This window comes from Buteo buteo, chromosome 16, assembly GCF_964188355.1.
Source record: "Buteo buteo chromosome 16, bButBut1.hap1.1, whole genome shotgun sequence".
Lineage (NCBI taxonomy): Eukaryota > Metazoa > Chordata > Aves > Accipitriformes > Accipitridae > Buteo > Buteo buteo.
In genome coordinates, this window is record NC_134186.1 from 24967086 (window position 1) to 24994071 (window position 26986).

General features: G+C 38.0%; 1 protein-coding gene across 1 annotated transcript in view; it reads right to left on the reverse strand.

Annotated features, from left to right (window-relative positions):
* ANO3 (anoctamin 3) overlaps positions 1-25636 on the reverse strand; it is a 148405-nt gene extending 122769 nt beyond the window's left edge. Inside the window, 4 exon segments of the mRNA XM_075048671.1 lie at positions 18287-18349; positions 18352-18544; positions 18547-18678; positions 25550-25636. Of these exon segments, the coding sequence (XP_074904772.1) occupies positions 18287-18349; positions 18352-18544; positions 18547-18678; positions 25550-25636 (475 nt within the window).
* Between the last annotated feature and the right edge of the window lie 1350 nt (positions 25637-26986).

Below are 26986 nucleotides of genomic sequence, written 5' to 3' on the forward strand. Positions count from 1 at the left end.
CCAATTGAACCAAATTTACCAAATGGATCTTCAGCTGTGCTACTGAATTAATACCATAATACTACATCCGGCCAACTGCTTAGATTCAATTTCAGATAAAATAAAAAATAATCTTACTCGGTATTTGCAGGGAAGCCAAAAGATTAAACGTTTTCTGCTGCAGTGATTCCAGCTGTCTACCTCCACAATCTTTCAGCCTTTGATTTCCAAAGTTGTTTCCAGATACTAAGGGAAATAAATTTTGCTGATAGAAAACCTTTGCACATTATCATTAGAAACACTTTGTCACTGTAGCTGTTCATTTTGATTATGTTCTTGCTGGACTAGTTACTGAAGCACAAAGAGATATTGATGACAATGGAAATAAATATTACATATTTTATCTGAAAAATAAAACTTAAAAGAGTATCTTCTTAAAACAAACTAAAAGCACCATGCTTTCCTATAATATTCACGCAACATTTTAGTGAGGCAAATGCAAAAGAACAGCTTTCTGTTCTAAAGCTCTGACAAGGCCATACAGAACTAGCTTCTGCATAATGGTAAAGAAATTACATAGGAGTTATACAAGCAACTAGCCTGAAAAAAAATCAAATGTATACAATTCTTTCAATTAATTTTAATGTCTTCTTTTTCTGATACACCTGAAAGATAAAATCATTCATTTCTGCCTCAAAAACATTTTATTTAAATAGAAAAAAATCCTTTGTTTATATTTTTAAGTTAAAGAACTTCTAAAATGAAAACAGGAAAAAAAGCTCTTCACTCTTCTGCTACTCTAAAATTTAAACTTCTTCAAAGCTTCTCTTTTTTCCTAGAAAAAAATGGTAGAATGAAAAATCGCTTGTGCTTCCCTATCTTTTAAAACTATCAAACAAGATTGGAAGAAGCAGTGCCAAGAAAGCTCACAGTTAAAGAACCAAAATTTTCTTAGAGATCTTCAATCAGGTGTGGAGGACAGAATGGTCACTGAACTCAGATTAGCAAATTAACTTTTGAATGCTTATTAAATGGAACCTCAAACCAGATGTAAAATATTCCCTGCCTTCACCGAATCACTGTTATAACAATGGATGTTACTTACGCGATTTGAAACATCATTCCATAAATTAATTGTTGGATCTATTAAAATTGTGTCAAGTAAAAGTGAAATCCTGATCTGACTGAAAAATAAATAAGAAATTAAAATTCTTGTAAAACTCCAGTAAAGCTATCTCTGTTCAATAGAGTCAGTGCTAACATTAATCAACAAAAACAGACTGACTGCAAAGTTTTCCTTTTCTTCCAAACACAGTTAATAAAAGGATAATATTATAACTTCAGGTTTAGCCAGTAAATATTTTCATAAGTGATTTGAATCCTAGGTGTGATTAGTGGACACTAATGGAATGGTTTACTAGTGCTTTAAAGCTTTTAATTAATTATTAAAAAATAAAATTAAAAAAGCCAAACATGGCAAGTAAAAAGATTTTTTTCCCAATGGGAAAAAAAACCAACCAACCAAAAAAAACCAAAAACAAACCCCAAACAGATTTCCTCCTGGAAAGTTGTGGCAAATAATTCTGCCTTGCATCCAGAAACACCCAAATCATCCTGGTTTACACACCAAGGTAAATGACAATGGTTACAGATACATATCTTGCATCTCTTGAGGTTCATGAGCCTTTTTTGTTAGACGTGACTAGTTCTCTTTAGTGCATTCAATTGCCTTCAACTTCTTCCAAAGCTCTATCTGTAAACTCTGTGCGCTTCTCTATTTCACTCGAGGAGGGTGGACCACTTTCCCTAGGAACCCAGTTTTCTTAAGTACTCAAATCACTGCTAGAGTCCTATTTCTGACTGATAAACTGACAAACTGATAAGAAGTCCCCCATTAGTGGAGTTTTTTTCACCCCTCACAAAAAAGCCCCAAAGGGTTGGTTTGAGGAGGGTGAGGGGTTTTTGCTCTTTTTGTTTGGCTACTGGTAGCCTACATGACTTGATTATAGTTATTTTTTTGATGGCAGCTTTTGAGGCCCAATTCATTCACTGTATTGGGTTAAAAATAAATAAAAATAGCAGACCTCATCTATAGTTGGTGACCTGCCGTTCCATGAGTCATCTATGCCTGTGCGAACTTCCGACTGCAGCCAGGACTTCAAATTAGAAGGTGTTCAGTATTTGGAGCCTTGAAAACAAAGTTTCATATATGACCTGTTACCTATTCAAATACGTCACAAACTTCTGCTTCTCGAGGCAAACATTAGCCACTCCAGCAGCCAAATCATTCATATGAAATCATAGAGCCACGCGTACTTCTTTTGAATAGTTCCCTGCTCACTTTGTTGGTGAAAGCCTTAGTACTAGTTGAAACCAACAAAACAATTTAATTTAGAAATTCATGGTGATGGCTGTTTGGCTATAACAACTGATGGTGCACCTCTCAAAACACCGACTCCCAGTGGAGTCAGCAGTAAGCTCTTGCAGAAACAAAGGCTGGTTCCTTGTTGAGCTGCTTTGACAAGTGTGAAACCAGGAGATCAAGGGAAGAGATTATTCCTCTCTAGTTGACCCTCCTGCAGCCACATCTTGAACAGTGCCCAGTTTCGGGGCCTCCCTGCACAGGAGACCTTAACATGCTGGAGACAGTCCAAGGGAGGGTTATTAAGACAGTTAAAAAGATGGAGCACACGGCACAGGAAGAGCAGCTGGTGAAACAACACTTCACTGGGGAAGTCTAAGGGACAACTTAGGTGCACATCCAGGCCACTATTTGCAGATAACTCCACTACCTAAAAAAGGGAGTTACAGAGAGAAGCAAGACAGACATAGGTGTCCAGCAAAAAGACAAGAGAGAACAGTCACAAGATGCAATGTGGAAAATTTCAAATGGTCATAAGGAAATAATTCATCCCGGGGAGAGTGGTGAAGCACGGGGCCAGAGAGGGCTGTGGACTGGAGATCTTCCAACCTGACTGGATAAGGCTCTGAGCAACTTGACCTAGCTTTGAAGTCAGGCTGCTTAGAGCAGAGTTTTAGACTAGATGCCTCCAGAGACACCTTCCGACCTAATTTCTTATACAGTTCTGGAAGCTTTTCCTCAGAGCAAGGTGGGGGCAGGGGGGGGAAGCCTGCAGAAAGAGTTAAGCTAGTAAAGCAACTACAGCAGAACGAAGACAAAAGATTTCTTTAAAAAAAAATAATATATATATATATTAAAAAAGTGGCACTGATGAAGGTTCAAAATATGGTAACAGAAGTGGCAATGAGAAGTCAAAAACAGTCGATTAAGAAGAAACTCCTGAGTTCTGCAAACTAACAGAGAAAGGAAATAAGGAAATAAAAAGATGCAGAGGAGTAGAGATGTCTTTTGACACAATCATATCCACTTTTAAAGAGTTCCTGAAAGGAACCTACCTTTGCTAGTCAGATATCCAGCAAATTCAAGGTGGCTGTTATTGGAAGGTACACCTATCAAAATACAAAGCTTTTCTTTCTGTAGCTGTAAGATAAAGCTGCAAGTTGATATGGCAGATGGTCTCACTGAACTACATCTCTTTTTATATTCATAACGTTTGTAAGAGATATTTTACTGTTCAAGTATCTCATTCTTGATTTTAAAATAAATTTGCATAAGTACTACAAAAGGCAAGCATGCAGTTTTTACCGTGTCATAGTTTAGTTTACTTTCTTATTTTAGAGTACTGCCGAAAATGTAAAGGTTTTGTAAAACCAAAGAAATGGAACTTCTGAGTCCTTTCTCTGTAATCTTAGGTTAACCTAAGTGATCTATTGAGAAGTGCTATTTTTCCTGCACTTTTTTATTAAAAATATGTATGTCTGTTTTGGAGAACTTGGCCATGGACAAAGTTGCTTATATTCTGCAGTTGTAGGAGCATGCAATACTCCAGCTGCAACTATTCTCAATGAAACAACAACTTCCAAATAGAGCAAGGTGACAACTCTGTGCAAATACCATCTGCTCACCAAGAAAGAGAAACTATGCTGTATTTAGGACAGTCAGTTTCCCCACTATTACAGACTGCGTTTTCACATGACTTCCTGCACTGGAAAAAATATTATTTGTGGAAAATGGACTTCGCACCATATATTCATTCAGCACCTACAATTGTGAGACTGTGAAACAGCTCTATTCCTTAAGCAGTTGTCACACATTTCCTGGTACTGTCCTCAAGACCCCCTTCTTCATGAACTAAAATTAATGCAAAACCTAACCCCTGGCATGATTTTATAAAAGGTTTACAATGCAGATTTGCATTAAACTGAGAGAAATTAATGAGAGAAAAATAGGAAAAGAAGATGATCATGAATTGATAATCTCTTTATAGGAATAACTTCTCATAAGGCTTTTATCAAAAAGTGTCATTTCCTATTCTGACTAGTATATTTTCCTGCATTGGGAAAAATTATTACCACAGATATACATAGCAGGGTTAGGATCCTCTCCCCTTTCCCAGTCTCTCAAGTCTCTCTTCCCCACACACCTTTACCCTCCCTTAGTGCAGCCTCTTGGATGGGAACCATCAGTATTTCAGTCTCCGTCTGCTTCCTTAAAGCAGTGTGATAGACTATTTACCTACTGGATGCCCAGATTACTGGATTATTAAAAAAAAAAAAAAAAAAAAAAAAAGAGAGAAAAAAAAAAGAGAGAGATTAATCAGGATCTTCAGATTTTTTTTGACCACTATTAATGAATGATATGTAATTTTTGGTCAGGTTCTTAGCTATGTTTTCTTGTGAAAAATGACAAGTAAAAGCATATTTTACAAAGCTGAAGAGAATTGGACCATCAGTGCTGTGGTATTTTAAAACTCAGACAATTTGCAGGCAAAAAACCAGGCAATCTGCTATCAGCACCCTAGAGCTCTACTGTGCTGTTGATAGATGCTGAAGTAGTTCTCATCAAATGTATTAGTTTGGTTCACTTCTCAGCATACAAGGACCTCATATGCAGTTATAATCTTATTAGCATCCATGATGCCAGTTCTTAGGAAAAAAGAAAAAAAAAAAAAAAAGAGTGAAGTCTTATTAGCAACATATAATGAACTGCTCACATCTAGAAGCTCAGGTGTCCAGCAACATCTAGAATTACTTGTGAGAAAGCTTACAATAGTAATGCAGATTTGTATCTGCTACGTAAGAGATTATTAGCAAAAAAATAAAAAAATAAATAAATCACAAAATTGGTAACTCAACAATTACTGTGTAGCATAAAATATATCTTCATCCAATAGTTATAGTCAATTTTTAGGCTAGAGTATTTTACTGTGACTTCAGCACTCAAGTATTTAGCAAGTATAAAATGAAATTTTATAATTAATTCAACAGAATCAGTGAGGTAAACCTTGTGTTTACAAAAGATAGATCATTACAAGAAAAATGAGCACGTGAAATGAAAAGCAAAACAGCATGGGAAAGAAAGCACTTAACCAAAACAACATTAATACACACTTTCTAGTGGAAACTGTATTAAAGAATCATCTAATAAACACAAAGAGGAAAAAAATGAATGAAAGTAGTAGCAACAACAAAATGGAGTGTTGCCCCTCTCCCCTCCAGCCCTTCACCTCCTGAAAACAGTGAATTTCAAATGAAGAGAGGAAAAAAGAAGAGGAAAATACCTTAATGAAGCTAAAATAGGCTAATGTAAACTAAAAAGCTAAAACCTCTAAGCTAAAATGTATTTTTCATAAGAGTATACATTTTGAGGATATTCTTGATGAAAGCCATGAAATGTTCTGGACAAAGCTGCTGCTGGTTTGAATTCAGCTGCCATCATTTGCTTCCTCATGGTGCATTAATGCTCACATAATTAATGTAAGAGTGATGGTTTAAGAGCCTAGCATCTCTTCACTGATAGCTGCTTCCTTTCTCTGAGGTATGGACACATATACCGGACATATAAAATATAAATGTACATTTGGCAGCTTAACAAGCATGTTGGAGATGAACTAAAATCTCATAACCATGTAGAAATGGGCTATTTCAAGGCCCCAGTGTCACTCAAGGATCCCCAAATGAGTGCAGAGGAAGAAATAGCTTCACATATTCAACAGTGAGAGGCAGCTACCAAAGCTTCAACCTTCCTTCCAGCTGCTTATTTTCTCCCTACCTCTCTCTAAGTTATGAGAGGGCTCTGATAAGCACAAAAGAACAGGTACCTCTGATATGCTCTTCCTAATGGCATAGTCTTCTGCACAAAGTACTGGAAAGTTGAAAGGGCAACTGGAAAACCTGAAAGCTGGGATGTGAAGGGAGGAAGGTGGTAGCTTGATCTCTAACAAAAGAATAAATTATATAAATACTGTGGTCACAAAGAATGACCTAATTACAAAAACCCCACAAACAGATTATTTGCATGGTAGGGAAACCTAGCAATAAAGTCTTGCCCCTGGTGGAGTGGTGGAGCATGTTCTGTCACTTCATCACTTCAAACATCTACCATTTCAGGCCTCAATAGAGGTAACAGAATAAAAACACTAATTTTCTCCTGGTTCTTCTCTATATATTCTATCTGGTGTTATCTGGTATTTTTCTGAACACCTCCAGCATTACCAGATTAGATTATCTGAGCATTCAGAGAACAAAAGAGAGAGGATCTACCTTAAACCTTCGATTTAGAAGATACTTCTTTCACAGTATTTCCTAGTTGACCAGACACCAAGTGAGGTAGCTTTGCAACCCTTCTGTAACTTTCCTCTTTTTAGCTGCCTAGTCATGAATTGGTAACACTACCAACAGAACTGGACAGAAATGCTCAAAAAGGGGACACTACAGCAGCAAGTCCAAATTTTCATGGGACCAGAATTTTCTTGAAATTTGATCAACTCTTACAACCAGTCACACTAACACAGCTTTCAAAACAGCCTATTAAAATTCCAGTAAAAAGAAAGTGACTGGCAGTAGAAACAAGTGAATAATTATCAAAAACCAGAAAGAAAATTAAAATCATGATACCCTAATTATTCCACCTCTGCATAGCATTTCAAGTTGACATCTTAAAATTCGTTTCTCCTGGGAGCTTCTGTGTGAACAAGAAAAGTGTTCACAGTTAAAAGTTGGAAAATAAAAAAAGTGTTATTACTTCTTAATTTTTTCTACAGCAGCTTTAAAAAAGCCACAGCTTCAGAGTTTCAGGAGGCAGGGGGGAGTATGTCCCGTTGATGTACTCTAAACTACAAAATCCTTTTTTTTTTTTTTTTTCTTCCCTTAATTCATGGACAAGCATCACATTACTATTTCTTCTATTACCTTTTTTACGTAATGATTTTGGTATTTTTGAACTAATTGTTCTACATGCTAAAAAAAGAAAGACTCTGAAAAACATCCCCAGTGCTCTTTTTTTATGGTTGAATTTTGAAACTTATATGGCATACAGGAACGCCTGCCTAGAAGATAATAAAGAACTGAACAAAAAATAACAGCCACATAAAAAAATATTCACTGTTTTGAAAAAAACCCCACATTTTCTATACTGCTCAGTGCATTATAAAAACGACTGCCCATTTTAATGAGACACAGTCGTCATCTATTCACAATATGAGATCTAGTAAGCAGAGAGCACAAACCAGTTTTAATATTCACCTTAAAAAACATCAAGTTTCCAAGTGTTTCTCTCTCTTTTCCCAGATCTCTCGCTTTTTCCTGGAATTTTACATAGTATTTTGTCAGGAAGTCATGCCTAATACTTTTATTAATTGCAATTTTCATTAACCATCCTTACCAAAGACATTTATTCTTTTTTTCCTCATATTACAAGGCTTTCAGAGCAGCCCAAGGTTACTCTCAAAAAAATTTAAAACAGTTGCAGGATTGGAGTGATGATTGTTAACCTCAGACAGAATTTAGCACTGGTAAAAAAGCTTTTCTAAGTTAAAGGAATATTTCTTTTGAAGGCATTTGTCTCTTTCTCTTTTTAGCTTGTTAAAGGGAAAAAAATTGCTGAATAGCCAGTTTAATCAATTTCTTGATTCCTTGCCTTGCCCTGTTTTCATTCCAGGCTGTCAAGAAACTTGGATTCCTTCTGCCCAGGCAAAAAAGTCTGACAGCAAATACGTATGGATGGCCATAGGTATGAAATTAATAATTTCTAAGAGATTTTATATGAACTAGATGATGGCACTCTTAGGTAACAAGCACAGCTTGCTTCTTTGCAGTTCACGCCTAGTAATAATACAGAAGCGATGCAAGACATGAAGGAGGCTTTTTACCTGACCAACTAATACACTTCTGAGAAACACAACAGCATCAGGAAGCTCTAGGGAAGTCCCATGTGATCTAAAGAGAAGTTTTACTTTCCAAATCTCACCAAACTGATCACTAAGTCTAATAAAAGGCAAAACAGTAAAAGATTATTCGTATCACTGAATAATCACAATGACTACAGTACTACTACTGTTGGATACTAGGCACTAGACTTATCTTCTGTACAATCAAATCGCAAACACCTCAGAAACCAAATCTGTGGCCCCTCAGATAACCTACTCCAGAACCAACGTGCCAGAACTGGACAGAAAGCTACAAGTGGGAACCAAGATGGAAAACAGTCCAGACTGACAAATAGATCTAAAGCCTTGTCATTAGGACACAAAGGATCATTTTTCTTTCTGAAGAAAATCTTTTCAGTAAAGTACAAGCACTTATGAATGCAAATTTCAAAACACTTCATTTATTCCTCAGATTGAATACAAGTCAATCTCATGTTTATTTCTAGATTTCCTCTAATATAAAATAATAGAAAGTTGGAGATGCTCCTTTCCTACAGTACAAAATAACAGAAAGTTAGGACTGCTCCCTAATGACACATTATATTTAATTCAGAGTAATATCCTAAAAAGTAGTTACTTCATGCCTCAGCCTTCGAAAAACCTCTGACAGTCCAGAAGATAAAGATGAGGAAATTTACATGGGGCCAAAATTTGAAGTATTGTTCTCACCTCATTAGCCTGTTCTCCTTATCATTTTGGAGCATGACTAATACAATCTTTTAATTCCTCTTCACCCACTACTTACATTTGATAATGAGATACAGGACACATCATTTCTTATTCATAGCTAAACCCCATAAAATCAAATCCAATCATAATCTCAGGTACTTCCATTGAAATCCCATTGTTATCAGTGAGAGTACGTGGGGCTTCTGTGCAGACTACATCCATAAAAATCTTTATGGCAAAGTTTTATTTATGTTCAAGTATACTCAAGATAATTACCAAATCAATCATCATGAAATACCTTTGAGTCCAACCACGTTTCAGGAAGAACAGCAGTAATGACGAGTGCTTTCTCATGACAGGCTGTTTTTCCACTCCGTTTTTCCATTTTATTTAGATGCTGGATTTCTAAAAGAGCAACTTCAAAGTCCTGCGTTTCTTAAAAGTGTGAATTATTAATAGCAACATGGTTAAGCTCCTGTGCATTATTCATTTATTCCTACCAACTATTTGTGCTTCTGAAAATCCTTCTCCTCCTTTTTTACTGAACCCTATATGGCAAGGCACTTCACAATAGCGAGAGCAATGCACTGGTAGTTGCTGAATAGACAGCAGCACCTGCTTATAATATTGTAATATAAGCAAACTGCAGTGCAAAACATTTTATCTGAAAAATCCTTGCTTTTGCATATTAGAAAAAGGTTTTGCAGTGATTGTAAAACGTCGATCCTAAAGCATGTTGATTCCCTTTTCCCTGATTTGGTTCCTCCCCTAACAAGTCTTGTACAGTCCTCAAATGCTCTCCCCCTGCATCCCATAATGTCTCCCATATCCCCAGGCAGGGACAACTCAGCCTGTGATGTGCTGCAGAGAGCTTCTGCCAGCAATCCCTGGCTTTTATACCTTCTTTAGTTTGCAGTTGCTTCACTGATATAGACACACTATCAGTTGTACTCAGGAGGCTTAGATGACTTACGATGAAGCTTGCAGCTTGCCTAAGCCAGAATCGTGGGCTAACTCTGGGTGTAGCCTGAACTACACCATAACAAACACATCTATAAAAGAGGTAACCAGCAATAGCTATTCAGGTCTAAATTCATATTTTTAAGAAAGAATTAAATTTTCTGGTGAACACAGACTTGTTTTAAAAAAAAAAAAAGTTTTAGATATTTAGGGTAAGCTTTTTAAAGTATTGGAATGCATTAAATTCCAATACCTTGCAAACAGCATTAGGTGCTTAACTCCTAACAATTGCTGTGTTGTTATGTATCTAAGCACTATCGAACAGAGCACTTGCCTGCGCCTGTGCAAAATCTTTTAAAAAAATCTGATTGTAAGTGATTCAGAGCCCCCCAACTGTGACAGTGTTCAGTGGAATTTCACCTAAATAGCTTCGAAATGACAACCTTCCTCTGCAAAGGATCAGCCTTCAGAGATGTACAAGTGTTTATTGAACGCTTAATTCACATAAAAAGTAAATTTTAAAAATATATAAAAATATAAATATGCATCTCTCATCTATCTTTAAATGTATCAGCAAAATGGAAGTTTTCCGCACAAGAGGAATTCAGGTCCCCAGGCCTCTCCACTGAGTCTATTCAAAATCCAGCAATATGCTTTACCATGTTTCAATTTTAGGTATGATGCCAACACAAAACCAGAAACATTTTATGTGAGAGTAAATGGTAATGCATAGGTCTTGCATTTTTCTTTCAGCTGAAAGATCCAGCCTCCGCAGAGTATTCAGACATAAGGATTTTGCATTCAGGTGGTACCTGAATTTCTCTCTCTGAAGTGTTTGGCTCTATACATGCTTACATTCATTATTTTTCACACACTCACAGTATCACCTTCTTTGAAATGTGAATATCGTCTGTCTCTATAAGTTACTTTGTCCCCTTTTCTTTTAGCAAGTCCCTTTGAAATCAATACTCAGTGCTAAAGCTGGTGCTGCTGACATGGCTTTATGTGAAGAGGGTTCCGTTGAGATATCTGCAAATCCCTGGTGTACAGTCCTACTTCAGCATAATCAGCTAAGGAGCACTGCTTACACATAGAAGACTGTTCCAATATGCTCAGTCTGCTTTTGCTACCTGGTATTGTTTTATCTATCTATCTACCCACCCACCTACCATTTCTGTGTCTCTGCATCAATACTCACTTTTCTATGTTTTGGTGGGTTTGGTTTTTTTTGTGCTCTAAAAATTCTCCCCTATAATCTCTCAACTCATTCATAAATCTTCAAAATTCTTAGGACTGCCTGCTTCTCCTAGCATTTTCACTGTTTTAATCCCCTTTGCTCTTTTGTTGCTATTTTCTCATACTATTAAGCTACTTTTAGAATAACCACACAAAAAAAAGGAATCTAATGGACTGCTGCAAAATAGCCCAAATATAAAAAGGGACTCCCCCCCCCCCCCCCAATATGTGATTAATGGTTCAGGAAAATTAATTCATTAAAAGTACTAACTCCACTGGTTTACTGAAGCAGAAAGATAACAGAATGCAAATATTATATACAGCAGACCTTCTGACTTAGAAAGTCATACTATTGAAGTTACTAAACAAACAAACAAACAGTAAGGAGTAAGGAATTTTTTAAGCAAGAGTAATTCTACTGAATCAGACAAGCAGTGAATAGAATATGACATTTCAAACATTTTCTAACTCCAGAGCTTGCCATCATCACAGTAGTTATGTGGAGCATACGTGACTAGCTACAGCTCTTCAGTAACTGTGATGTACTTATGAATTTTTCAAGGCAGATTTTCTCTAGCGTCCTTTGTTTGTGTATCCTTCTTGAGCTACCAGCGCTACACAGAAATCCAGTAAGAATCACAGCCAAGAAGCAAGAAAACCCATGCGTCTTCTTGTCCTAGGTCGTTACTAAAGAAACAAACAAAAACCATACCAACAGTGGCAATCTGTTGTCCAAAAGGGGTTTCTGCAGATACTTTTCACAGGGGATGCTCTTCAAACTACACTTCCTTTTCCTGAGCTGCAGAGATGGAATCTAATTCAGCATGCTTTCACGGTTTCTTTTTTTCCCTCAAGAGACCCTACCTTTAAGCAGATCAGTTACATCATAATGTTACTATTTGCCTGATGATTGTATATTTGAGATGACCTAAAAGTATAGCTAAGATATCAGCTTCTTCAAAGCCCCACTGAAAATAGTCAAATGGATTGTGAATTAAACTGTGACCTCACCAGTCAGACAAATGAACAATTCCTCACTTAAGTAATCGCACTGGCTTCAAGCCCTCACAAGCCAGATGATAACCCAAATTGAGGCAGACTCAGAATCTCATTCTGAGAAAACAGTGATGAATTTGCATTCATTGAGGCTCAGAGTTGTTAAAACATATTGCTGTACACTGTAGCTTAGTTTTGAGTTACACTTGTCTCCGATAAATAATCGGCTGTAACATATGCTTTAGGATATACAGAACTGAACTAATTCTCGAACAAGCTTGGTAAAGGGAACTTAAGATTTGTAACACGAGTAACCCCACGTATGATGCCTTCTGAAAACCTCATTGCATGTCTGACTCAAGACAACACAGATACTCCCTTCAGCTTAGACAGGCCCAAGCAGAAAACAAGGGATCTTCATGTTGCTCAGCAAGCTTGTGAATTTAGTATAGTTAATTTCTGCTATCACAGTATGTCTAAAATATGAATGGCTATTTTTTTCCTCACTTTTCAGTGGGGGAAAATAAAAAGACACCATTACTTTTCCAGTTGCTACCTAGCTGGCTGCATTGCTTGGTATGCAGGGCTCTTGGTACTGTTAGTTAAGACAATGTTTCAATTTCTCATGGTTGTTGGAGCTGTAAAATACCTTAATCATAAAATAAGTTGACTACTGCTAATTTTATTGCAAAACTTTTTAACAGAATCTGGTATATTGAAGCTACTATTACAAATATTCAACAGAATTTACACTGGCAGAGTTGTTTCATTTATCATCCTCATTTAGCAGATTTCAAAAATGACAAAAAGCAGAATAAGCCTACCAAAATATGAAGGCAGAACTGGAACTTGCAATTTTGTGGTGATACTCAATGAAATATAAATGGTAAAATGAGAGTTCTAAAGAAAATCAGCGTTGGCGGGGGTTGCCTATTTTAACGGGTCCTTACTGAGGAAGTTTTGAAAAGCTTTGGAATAGGTACAAGGTTTTTCCACAGATACTACTATATCAAGCTATACTTAAATCAGAACGTAGGAAGCTAATGCCCAGACATCTTACCACAGCATTGTCGTCTGTAGTCAGATAGCAGAGTTATGCGACAAATCAAAAATTTCTGATTCCCTCAGCTTTCTCAATTAAAATATTCATTCAGTGAAAAAAAAAAAAAAACCCAAGCCAATATTTAACTTATTTCTATAGCACTCATGCACCTGCATAATATAAGGTTTAATATGTCATATTTAACAATTATTTTCAATGAAGCTCTGTATTTTATTGAAGTTACAACCAACAAGAGTATAATCCAGAATAAAAAGACATTATGGACCCTTCTAAGGTGTCTGATTGAAAAAGGTGAAGTGCATCTTAAGTTGTGCAGCTGTACCACGCAACAGAAATAAGAGCAAATATAGCCAGATAAACCTCATTAAAAATTGAGCCTTGCTTTTCAGTTCCCTGAAAGAGCATTAGAAATGGCACTATTTGAATACGGTATCATTTTAAGGGAGTGTACTTATTAATAGCTGCATTGCTGTCAGCATTCAGCGTCAAGATGAGGATAGCTTTGAAATTTTCTGTACATGTTAGTGCTCTTTGGAATACAAATGAAAGAGCTGAGCCCTAAAAATTCCTTTACCCATGCTGACAGGGAAACCTGGTCTTTCTGATCTGGAGAACAACAGCGAAGAGTCACAATCCCTCATAAATTTTTGTATGACAGAATTGCATCTTCTAGTAATTTCAGCAGTCTCTTTGGGTTATTAAGCTTCCTAGGTCCTCTGGTGCCACTGAAGTATCAAACACCCCTGGAGAATTCTCCACGAGAATCTTAATTACAAGTCCAAGTTTCTGAATACTGAAAACTCTGGAGCGGTACAGACAGCAGTGGTCCTCTAAGTAGCTCAAAACAGCTTAACAAGACCAGTTAATGAAGTAACACGTGCCCCTATGAAGAGAGAATGACTGTAGCTTTTTAGAGATTCTAAACCCAACCCTCAATCCATCTAAACCATGTTACAACTTCAGACGCCCAATATATAAAATGAAACAAAATACTTGGCACTGATCAGAAGTTCACATCTAGGAATATGCCTTTTGTAGAAATACTTAATTTGTTCAGAAGTCACGCAATTTTGAGATAAATCCCTTGAGAAGCTAAATCAGCACTCTCATCAGAGACATAATGCATACTGAAGTTGCTGAACTCCTTCCTGTCCCATTATGCACCTTGAACAGGAAGCATGAGAAGCATCCCAAGTTAGCCACTGGTTTTTAATCTGCGGTCCATGTTCCTAAAACTCATACACCATGCTAAAAGCAACTCACTTCTAAGGCATAAACATCTTTTCTTTTTCCCAGCCTTGAACTCTTTCATTAAAAAGCTTTGACGGGGTATTAAAAAGAACAATAGTCAAAAAGCACCCAGCAGAGTATGCAGAAAATTGGAGTCTGTGTATCAGGACTAAAATCCTAGATATTTAAAATTTTAAGCATCGTAATTGCCTTGACCTGCACCCTAAACGCGGGTTTTACCTTCTGTCAGGCCAGAAACATTCAAACCCACTCACCATTAAGTATCTGTTAAAAGAAGAACCTCTTGCAAATTAGATTGCCTTTCCTTCTGAAGGATGTAATTTTTCAATAGAGCTCCCTAATAAAACAAGCAATTGCTTAGCACCAGTCCCGTACCCATTACAGAAAACACAAAGTCTACCGTAAGGCTACCTACCATATACTTTTATGTCCTGCATTTAAAAGAGTGACAATTGTGACTGAGATCAAATACCAAATCCTAATAAGCTGTCTTTCCCTGGAATCATTAAACTACAAATTTTGTATGGAGATGATCTTTGTTCTCTTTGGCATTATCTTATTCTTATTTCTCCTTGCTGAGTACTATTTACTTAGCAGTTTTAAGCAAAACTGTATATTAATGTCCGAGAATGGAGATTTTTCTTTTCTAAAGGATGGTTGGAAGAAAACTAGTAAAAAAGAAACCTTTCTTCCCTTTTCCTGAGACATAATTCTTCAGAAGCCATAGGTTGCATCACTTTTTGAAGGGGTAAGAAGTATAAAGGTATATATTTAATAATAAAATTTTTATCTTTGAGAATATTCCTGAGGAAACTAATTTCAGAAAAAGCAGTTTCTGCCACAGCAGAGGTTAAAAATAGCCACAAAATGCTATACAGATGGCTCAACAGATCTAACACACTACTGTGCAAAGACACAGATTAGTCTACCTCTAGGACACTGCTCTTTTTGATAGGCATACTTTCAAACACAAGTAGAACAACAAAAATTGTGGGGGTGAAGAAGAATGAGATTGGTTTTTTCAAAACTCTCAGTGTCTTTTGACTCTACTGCAGCTTTTGAAAACTGAAGGTTTCACTCTGCATACATAATCTGAACAAAGAGCAAGACAAAACCATGACGGCACATTATAACGGCAGCCTCCTACTGTGAACGCCTCCTCACTCTGTCAAGAAGGAAAAAAGAAAGAAAGGAAAAAAAAAAAACCAACAAAACAAAAAAACCAACACCCCCCCAAACCTCTAACCAGAGGCAAACCCTTGGGATATAAATGCGTTTTTTCCTCTTTTCTCCTCCCTGTTGAAGATTCCTAGACACCCAAGAGACTGGAGAACTTGGTCCTATTCTTTCAAGCCTCGTGAAGACAGCTTTGGTACCAAAACCACTACTTGTCTCCTCAGCTAGAACAAAGTGCTCAGAGTAGGTAAGGAAACAAAATGCTCTCTAGGCCATTCTATCTCCCATCTTAAAAGTTACCTCTCTTCAGCAAGTGAGTTTGAATATTATGTTACGTGGCAATAAGTACAATAATAAATTACCTGGCTCTGTTTCTAAAAAGGTTAAAATTAATTTCTATTTGTTTTCAGGAACTATTATCCTTAGTGATTTATATCCTGTATAATTGAGAATCCACATAAAAATAATGCCCTTTCAATCCCCCCAAAGAAATGAAGCTTGGTCTCAATGCAAGTGAAGCATACAAGGCACAGCTGTGATGGGCAGTTGGCCATTTCATGAGGATTACCATTGATTCTGTAAAAAAAGGGAATTTAGGTTACTGTTTTAGTCAAAATCTCAGCTACAGGAAGTTAGAAGTGACAGTAACTGAAATCTTAAAGTAGGAGAGTGATATAAAACACCAAATTTGAAAAAAACTACACAAAATGACATGATGCTCTCTGCTGCTGAGAGATCAGTGCCTATGAACTTCAGTGTACCAGATTCTCAGCTTCTTTTAAATACCTCATGATTAGATGATGACTTCTTGTATATTTGCTTAGCTTCTCTATAGCCTTTTGCCCAAGATTTCATGCTGTCCTCCCTAATCCCTAAAAGCTGTAGGCTGAGAAAAACAGAAACCGAACTCATTCAGGTGGATTTAGCACACATCACACTGCACATGAGACATTAGGGAAAGCGATATACATATTAGTCACTGTTGTACAAGCTCCATAGGTCCATAAGAGCATCCTCTCTTTTCCAAAGCCTTATGACTGGCAAGATACCTTAATCAGGATTTCTTCAGGAAGAAGAAGAGAACAACAATCTACTTCTTGATAACTGGCAAAAACTACTAGGTTATTATGAAGTTCTGCGACTACCGCAAACATACAATTTCATAAATCACATGGTGTAGCTTGGTTTCAAGCAACTAAATTTCAACCCTGAACTTGAACATAATGAAGTTAGTTTTTGGGTGTTTTTTTTTTTTTTTCTTAAAAAGATTATTACAGAACAGCTGAATAGCTCCTGAAGGGCTTTGACAAGGACTCTGGAACTTGCTAATCACTGCTGTAATGTAAGAAATATTTTCTTATGAAAAACTAAGCATTAACACTGTTGCTCCTAGACACCTGATGCTTTTATAAATGTATCTATGACAGTTGAAAAAAAAAGATTTTTTTATACAACTTAATTAACTTTGAAACTAAACTAGACATTTTACAATTTGAAACAGCACTGCTCATTACTGCACACAAGACAGGCATTACATGCAAAACCTCTACAGCAAGGAGCTAAATTTATTATGGAATTACCAGAATGGAATAAGTGCTTTGAATTATTTATTTCCCACTAACCATTCAAAGAGAAGAACTTGAATGAGGCAAAATCCAATAAGCAAACCCATGATTTATGTATGAAGCATGCCATATTAAATCATAATTTATAGCATACTGTACTCTAAGAAAAAAAAGAGTTTGTTAACAACTAAAACAGCAATAAGAATGCAAGGGGATGCTCATAACGAAAGAAATCTTGATTTCATCTTCTGTCAAAGTAGCATTAGAGAGAAAAAAAAAGTAGTAAAAACATCAGTTCCAGGATCAAGAAAAAAAAATAAAGTTCGTTGTGGGAATTACCTTTTTTCTACCACAAATACAACAAAGGTTTTATAGCGATGGTAATCACAACAGAAAATTTACCTTTGTATTTGTTGACCAGCAAAAGCTTTTGTTTGGCAATTAAAAACCCCAAACAAACGAACAGATAGCAGGATTGAACCGAAGTACACTTGTAAGGCCAGAAGCCCCCCCCTCACCATTACCACAATTCTTCTTTATCAAGATTTATACTTGGATAACAGCACGATATGAAGACTAAAACCAGAAACAGCAGCAGCAAACTCCAGAGGGTGAACGACCTGTCCACATCACGCGTGAGGACGTTCACCGAAGTCACCTGTACAACAACTAAAAACAACCAAGCGGTACCGTTTCTCAGGGAGAAAAACTTTCCCGCAGAGGGACCGGTTGGCGGGGACCGGGACCGGGACCGGGACCGGGTCCGGGTCCCCTCGGCCCCGCCGGGGCGCTGGAGGTCGGTCGTCTCGCCCCGCCGGGCGTCCTCCCCGTACTCCGCAGCCTTATTACCTGAAAACCGGTAAAATACCCGACAGCATCAACGCGCCTCCGGAGCACAACCCAGGCTGTCAGCCCGCATGCGGACCCACACACAGCCGTGTGTGTAGGCATCCACATACGAAGCACCTGGCACACCCCCCCCGGGGGCGTCACTTGCACCGAAACCGCAGCGGGGACGCTGGAGGCGGCGTGTGTGTCCCCTTCCCTCCCCGGGCAGCGGCGCGGGGGCCGCCCCGATGACCGCCGGAGGGGTTTCTACTGACCTTTCTGCTGCCTAAAGGACTGGATGGAGCCCGAATGGTGAACCATCTTGGCGGACGGCAGCCCGTCAGCTGCCAGCCCGCCGGCTTGCGAAGCGACGGCGGCGGCGGGGCGGGAACCCAGCGGCTCGGCCTGGCCCGCCCCGGCCCGGCCCGCAGCCCCCCGGCGCCGTCGTTGCTCAGGCAACGGGCGGAGCGGCCCGGCCCGGCCCGCCGCGCCGCGGAGGCCGAGGGAATGGCGCCGGCGAGCAGCCTGGCGGGGAGAAGCGGTAACGCGGCGCCCGGCGTGGCGAGGGGCGGGCTCGGAGCCGGCGGCTCCCCTCACCCGCCGGGGAAGGGGAATGGAGTGAGCGCCGGCCGTCCCGGAGAGGGGAGCGGCGGCGACGGCGCCCGCCCTTTGGGCGGGAAAGTCTGTGAGGGCTCCCCCCTCACCCCCCGCCGCTGTGAGGGGAGTGCCGGCCCGAGCCCCGGCATCGCCCGAAAATCCGTCCTCGGGCGGGTTTTATTGTTGGTATTGCCGCCCCGTCACCCTTGTCTGTCCCTGACAGACATCAGGTGTGACCGGGGAGCTGAAGGGAAGCCGAGCACAAAGCGCACCTCCCTTCCGTAGTAATAGGTGCGTTTACATCTAGGCGTTGTGGGTGCAGTTTGTATTTCAGCCCCTCCAGCCCTGTCCTCGCACCACAAACCCGCGTTGCGTCACCAGCTTTTTTTCTCCTATATGTTATAAAACTTACAGTCTTAATCTTACTGGAGATAGCTTTTTACAAAAAGGCACTAAATCCCACATTCAAGGCCTGATGTGGCCCATTTCTTTGCTGTTTGTCTTATAATTTCCCTTTTCTCCACAGTGTATGTCAAGAGGTTCATTCCAGATGAAAAAAAAGATTAAATTTTTTAAGTCTGTAATTTCTTTCCCTGTCTCCCTCCACTCACGTTATTCTCTCTGGATTCTGAGTAAGTTTCACAATAGTATCATTCAGCGTTCTACAGAATGTTTTAATTTTTCTACCACAATAATCTTTTTTTCCAATCCTCCTAAATCCAGTCATTCCCACATTCCAGCCTGTGTCTAGCAGTATCTATCTCCTCTTCTCCATTTAGGGATACACACAGTAGTTACTCCACGGAAGTTAATTAAATCACCTGTCATAACCTGTGCAGCTAGTGGCAAAATCTGTATCGTTCCTTCAGAGTCTGTGGCTCCATTTGTGTGCTAGAAGATGCACCAGAGATTTCCTCCGACAGCAAAGATAGAACTTTCCTGTAGTTGACTGGGGTTTTGTAGTATACCATCTGCTTAAAAAATTACATGATTGCCACCCCTTACTACAGGCCAGTCTGTACTATAAAGTTGTACTACTTTGTCTATATCAGTTTAGTTAAACAACCACTATGAATACACACTTTTTTTTTTTTTTTTTAGTACAAGGGTGTTTTTCCACTATGAAAACCTACTAAACAGTCATATATAAACCAATACATCCATACAAAGGCTCTTATAGGTAGATAGATAAAATAAACATTGCATCCTAACTAGGGAGGTATTCTCCAGCACTTTTTTCAAGAGTATACCAGACATCGCTCTTATGTAACGCTCAGCTGACGCATCCAACTGTTACCATAAGAGAAAAAAATAACCTTACCTCCTCAGGATAGCTGACCAAATTTGTTTTTGTTTGGAACGTTTGCAGAAGTGTTGTTGTTAGTTAGCTTAGGAAAAGATGCAGAAGCTATGGTGCTGTGAAGACATTATCCTACTCATCTGTCAGTCTCCGGTGGCTTTCTGCACACTGAAGGTAATAGATGAGGCATTCCTCTGCACTCCTGCAATTTCAGGAAAACTGCTGGGAACAGCTCTTTCCTGCTGAGAGACAGCACTATAGATGTTGCATGGCAGAATAAGGCAAGTGGAGACCAGCCAGACTGGCTCCTGTTGATCAACAAATGCTTGAAAACCAGGAGCAAGCCAAAAGAAGAGGTAGAATCAAGTCCTTGTTGTTTACTTTCAAGCTTTAATGTAGATAGTAGAACAAATAAGTAGGGATTAAAACCCAATCTATACCCAGCAGATGAGAGTCACCAGGGAAAAAAACATAAGTATAATACAAACTATAAACTTAGTAGTTAATAACGATATGCAGTCTGCAAACAGCAAGTATAGTTCTTTCTACTACTAAGATTCTAGGCCAGAACTATTTCTCCGAGAGACCTTGCCTGACACCTTTGACTTGCAGGTGAAGTACAAGAGCAGCATAAATGATGCTCCCTTTCTTACCAGAAGAAAACAAAAGAGGACCATTATCTGCTCTCTTACGATAATAATCTACAAAATAGAGAGGGGAAGAAAAGGTGCTGATAAGTCAGATTATAGCCTAAAGAGGTTGTCTCACACACTCTTGGAAAAGAGGCTGTCAGCTGCCTGGTACTCAGGGCCATCCATCCATCTGTAGCAGTCCTCTGGTTTCTGGTCCACAGTCCTCCATGGAGAGTTACAGAACTCCTGAATTCAAACATTTATCTGACCCTATTCTGAGGACAGAAATGAGTTATTTTTCTACTTGTTTCTTAATAATAAAGCTCTATTTTAAGCAGTAGATAGCACATGCACATGAAACCACAGATATGACAGCTGGAGGTAAGGTCTGCAAAGAGAAGGAAAAAATATCTCTACAAAGGTGTTTTAAATTAAATTCTTCACACTGTCAACTGACTAAGCTTGATAATTGTAGAATATGATAATATGAGAATCTGGAAAGATAATCCTTCAGTAAGTAAGGAGAGATTGGTCCAGTTTAACAGTATTTTTAGAGTGCAGACAACAGAACAATTACAAATTGATAGATAAGATATTCAGGAAATGCATACATTCTTAAGTTTCATATGCACGAGCTATATTGGCTCTGAATCTTATTAAAATAAAAATCTACCCTCACACTCACTGTCTAATGAATACTCTTATGAAAATCATGAGTTATATTAAGCTAAGTTTCACATTATCTCTCTGTAACATTTTATAAACCTTTTCTAAATATATCAAAACTCTGGACTTAGTGAAGAGATCAGCATCAAACAGAAAGAGACTTAACCCTTGTATCTCTACAAGTCAACAGAACCAAAATCATGACTCAATAGCTTAAAGTTGATGTAGCTGCTTACTGAGATTTTGCTCAGGTTTGAGGTATTCAGTTTTGACATTAAGTCTGTTTGATAGATAGACATGCCTTTTTCATGAGATAGAGTCTTTGTCAGGAGAGATTAGAAAATAAGATGTGCTATTTTGGTCTCACTTCATCCTAATATGTGTAGCTCTATGCACATCTGTATTACTTGGGATCTGTAAAAATTTTGCCTGGTAAGAACAGGAGGACTGAGTCTCCAGATTTACATTCTATCAGGAAGCTGTTTTGCTACTAAAATAGGCTATAAGAGAGATATGTTATAAACTAAATTTTGTACTTCCATAGTGCTTTTCAGAAAGTCACATGAAATAGAACCTTAAATTAAAACCTAATTACCCTGTGATAAGTGGCATATACCAATTATTTCCTTAAAAAATATAGCCATCTCAAAAGTTAATTATAGCCAGCTGTTAACTATTGCCCAGAAGGAAGACTAAACTAATTCCAGAAGAAACTCGTGAGGTTCAGTGAGTGCAAAATTCCGCACCTGAAAAAAACCCATACATCAATTCAGGCTGAGCAGCAGCTCTGATGGGAAGGACCTGAAGGTTATGGGAAACACCAGCTTGAATACCAGCCAACTGTGCACTTGCATCACAAATAAGGCAAACCTTAGGAGAAATGTAGCCAGCAGATTAAAGGGTTATTAATCCCCTTTACTTGGCATGGCTGTAGCTGCACCTGCAATTTTGTGTCTAGCTTTCCTGCTTCACATCCTGTCAATTCAAGAAGGGGGTTGGAAAATTGGAGATGGTCCATAAAAGGGCTACCCAAGATGGTCAGGAGTCTACAATATATAAACTGTAAGAAGATGAAGAAGTTGGGTTTATTTAATCGGAAAAATAAACTAAGGAGTTCCAGCAGCCTACAACTACTTGAAAGTCACTTACAAAGCTGACGGTACCAAACTCTTTAGTGCTAAATGACCTGATTCATGACAACAGCCACACATGATGGTATGCAAGGTTCAGACTGAACACTAAGAGTAGGTTTTTACAGCATTGGTAATGCACTGTCAGGACAGGTTACCCACAAAGTAGTGAAATATCTATCCTTGAAGATTTTAAAAATTTGCCTTGACCAAGCTATGTCTGACCCAGTTTGGTGATGGCAACGGTAAAGCTTCAGAACAGAAGGTTGGATTAGCTGACCATCAATGGTTATAATAGAGGATGTAATATAAAGCAAATGAAAGGGAGTTGGAACCAGACTAATTCAAACTGGGAGGTAGAGTTGCAATATTTTGAACTGTTATTAAAACAAACTATAAAGTTATGTTATTTTTTCGTATCTGTAACGAAGGATTTCATTGAATATATGCTTACGGAACTCATCAAAGCACAAAATAGCAAGATGACACTAAATGACCATTAATATAAATTCAGAATGAGAGATGCTTTCTCAAACATACCAATTTCTAAATTTCTTGCAAAGTACAATTTCTAAACAATTTGCAAGAAGATTTTTGAGATCAGGGTGATTCCTTAGTTTAAAATGTTGTCTGAGTGAGGACACTAAACGTTTACAGCAGCACCCCAAATTATTGATTTTCTATCAATTTTTATGTAATACATTTAAGTAGCATGAAAAATTAATGTTTACAGCATTGTTGAGTCCATCTCTTTCAAGGAGAGCAGTTCTGTACTATTTAATGCTCTGCAATACAAAAATTTTTCTTGTTCAATATTTGCAGTAAAATTATTTGCAAATGTTCTGATCTTGCTGAAAACAATGGGAATTTTGCCACAGACATCAGCACGAGGATAAAGCTGTCGGTCACTATGGAGAAGGTCTAGAAAGCAGATCACGGAGCATGCTAAAGTGTATAGTAGGTGAATTAAAAAATTGAACATTTTTATAAAGATTTTACTTTGTGTTGCTAAGACACTAACCCTTGAAATCTCACTGATTCCCATGTTTTAATATTTCATTTCTATGGTAATTTAAAAGGCCTTTTCTCTCTGGCTAGATAGAATTTCCTTATATTCATGGAATTGGCTGTGTTTTCTGATTGATATAAAGTGTTTGGGCCTTGATTCCATAGCTCACCGTAATTGCATGCTTATTTTTAAGCTTGTGTTTTATAAATTCATGTTTGCATCCTAATCATCTCCCTGAACAGAGTTACTTTTCCAGTTTTGGCCTTAACTTATCCAGCTCGCACAAGAAACAGAAAGAAACTTACAGTTCATACGTTTAGGAAAATTTAATTCCCCTCAGCAAAGCAGCTCAACTTTGTTCTAAAATACTTAGGTCAAAATGCCAAACTAGAATTCTAAGGAGTTCAGCATTGTTGTGCCTGGTATACACTGGAATCCTTGAAACAGACCTATACAGAAGTGAAAAGGTGGTGAAATGTCGGTGTGCTAAAAAATCCTTCTGTAATAATGCAAACAGATTATAAAGAAAGCACTAATGTCAAGAAACAGGTGAAGAGGAAAAAAACAGAATTATAACAGCAGCACCTAATATACACACCTATCCCAATTTTCCGGGTAGGCATCCTTCTACATAGTCATATTTTTCTTTTCTATTACACATCTCAGTTTTCTTATATCACATTTTATCTGAAGAAAATAGCAAGAAAGATTATTGTTACCCAACTCTTCAGTACCAACTACCAAACTGCTGCGATATAATTCTATTACTGATTAGCAGTCTAATTTGTCAAGTAAAGAAGAAAATAATCAGATAGACTAAAAAAAATCACTTTCAATGATGAAATTATCTATATTCTAATTTATATTTCCACTGTAAGGACCTATTCTGCAAATCTGTGCATCTTTTCTTTAGTACCATGTTCTCAGCACAGGAGCCTCAAGAGTGACAGTAGTAAAAACTTTTAGAAACAAGATGTTAACATAGTCCTTAGCTGTATAGTCTACATTTACAGTAAAAAAATAAAAGTTATAATTTAGGTATTTGTTCCTAGATTTACTATTGTTTCCTGGGTCATCAGCTCCTTGGTTTAGAAATTAACCCTCTGTTACTGCTCAGTGCATTTCTGACGACCAAGTCTTTCATCACCTCCAAGCTAGTTCTGTTTAGAGCCTCTTAGTTCTTACTATTTGGATTTCTTTGGCCATGTACCTGGTCTTTTTCCCAACTACATTTTTTTACCCCCTCTCTCCCACAAAAAAAAAAAAAAAAAAAAAAAGACAAAAGGCACCTTACAAATGATTAAAAGGAGCAGCAAGAAAAGGCGAAATGGGAGGAATAAGCACTGTTTATGAACATGGCCAGCCACGTACTATGTAAAACTTCTACCTGCGTGTCATTTGGCTATTTCCATGCACATCAAAATGGAAATGGTATGGCAACAGTATGTGAACTTGACATGTTACCTGCACACGAGGGAGAAGTGAAATTAATTGATACAGTTCATTCAGGAGAGACAGTCTTTCCTGCTATACATTTCTTTATAGCACTCAGAACAGCAAAGTCCAAGCCCGCAGCTGAAGGTCCTAGGATTACAGTAATGCAAACAAAATAGTTCAACAAAAACATTAGGATATCCTCTTGGCAGTAGCTAGCACAGTGATGTAAAGTCACTGCATAGCAATATCAGAGTTTTTCTTTCCAGCTTATGTAAAACACTGAAGTTCAGATATGGTAATTTTAAATTTATCTCACAGCATGCCTGCATTCCTTGTCGGCCAACCTGCCATCTTCCAAAGCAAAGGAACTACTGAGAATTTCTTCAAAGATGACTATTTCTTCATCGCAACAGCATCAGTGGAATTATAACAGGGTGTTTCAATTAGCATCTTCACAGAAATTTCTCTCGTCAGCATCACGCTTACATGCAGCTTTGGCCTCGTTTCCTGTTGCATTACTAGACTCCTTCATGGCTGCAAAACCCCAGGCCAGGTACTCTGTCCTCATTCCAGCTCTCCACTAGAAGTACGGCATGTATTTTCTCTGACAGCGGCATCTGAGAGCGGATTGATGCTAAACATGTGAGCTGCAAGCCCACACGCATATTTACCATGCATCAATCACCTCCCCATCGTTTTGGAAGAAACATACTGAGGTGGGTTATCCCATCCCACAGAATTCTGCATTCCACCACCACAGAACTTGCCTGCTTGGCTATACCAGGTGAACTCCCACAAGACTCATGTCTCCTAGCATTAATGCTGTAGACAATGTTTTGCAGAGAAATTAGCATGGTGCCATCTGGCCTAGCGAGCCTATATTCTGACCTGGGAAGAGCTATGCTATTACACAAAAAGAAGATAAGCAATAGTAATATTGCAGATGCTTTTTTATAAAATTGCTCTCTGAGTGTGCTTAACATCACATCTGAATGCAATAATGTGGGCTTTAAAAAAAAAAAAAAAGCAGCTTTTTTCCCTTTTTTCTTTCTATTATAGGACAAAAGTACAGTGCTTTGTTCCATAACTGAGTAGTTTATGCAGATTTTCAAAATACCTAAGTCTGATGGAAAAGCGGGGGAAGAATTTCAAGCTTTGTGATTAATTTGGTCATGATTTATCAATGTCTCTGGAAATTTCAAATAATAAAAAAAGCTTATATATTTCTGTTTTAAAGAGTCATGAAGAACAAATGTTTCAGAATTTGAATACTGTCTTGTTGGATTTGCAACCCAGAAAGTCAAAGTAATGCAGGAGTGCACGATAGCTGAGGAAAAAATAGACGTCAGGAAGTGGATGATGGGAAAGGATCACTTTCCTTCTCTACAAACACCAGACTAATTTAATGGCAATATCATAGGCTCCATATGAGCTAAAAGGACTCCAGTCAAATCAGCTGTCAATATTCTCAAGGATTTATTTTAAAAGATCTCTAGATTACATTTTGCTCCTATGCACACACAGATAGTCTATTAGTCTGTAAAAACATGGCTTACCCTCAGAAGATATATTTATTTCTATGACTCTTACATGAGCCAAATGAACTCACTGCAGACAGGATATTTGTATATTACTTGTATCCCAGAAAAATAGTAATTACATGCCAAATACTGTAAAAAAAAAAAAAAAAAATCTTGGAACATGTAGCATATACTGTTAAAGAATAATAAAGAGGAATATGAATGCTGGGACTTGTGGACGATTCACCAGACACACCTGCAAAACCAGAATGTAAATCAGGGTTAACAAAAAAACAGATTTCTTCTTAATTTTTCTCCTCCTCCTCCTTTTCCAACTTAAATTATTCTTTTCAGTTTCAGGCAGTGTTCTACACCTTTAGTTTTCTTATCCTGAATCTTTTGCATTTAAAAGATGTCATACATTGAAAAAATGAGTTGTGTGTGGCCACAGAATGAATACAAAAATGCAGTTGGCTTCATATACCTTTAAGTATAATTTTCTAAGCTATTACAGTGAAATAAAGGTTTTCTTCTCTGAAGAGGATATTTCTAGCTTAGCTTTCTCTTTTTTCCTCTCCTTTTCAATTGAGATTGGAGAAGTTGTGAAAGTGTGCAAATATTAGTGCAAAGGATAAAATATATTTTTTTATTCCTGAGGGAAGAATGGCATTTTTCTTTTAGCTT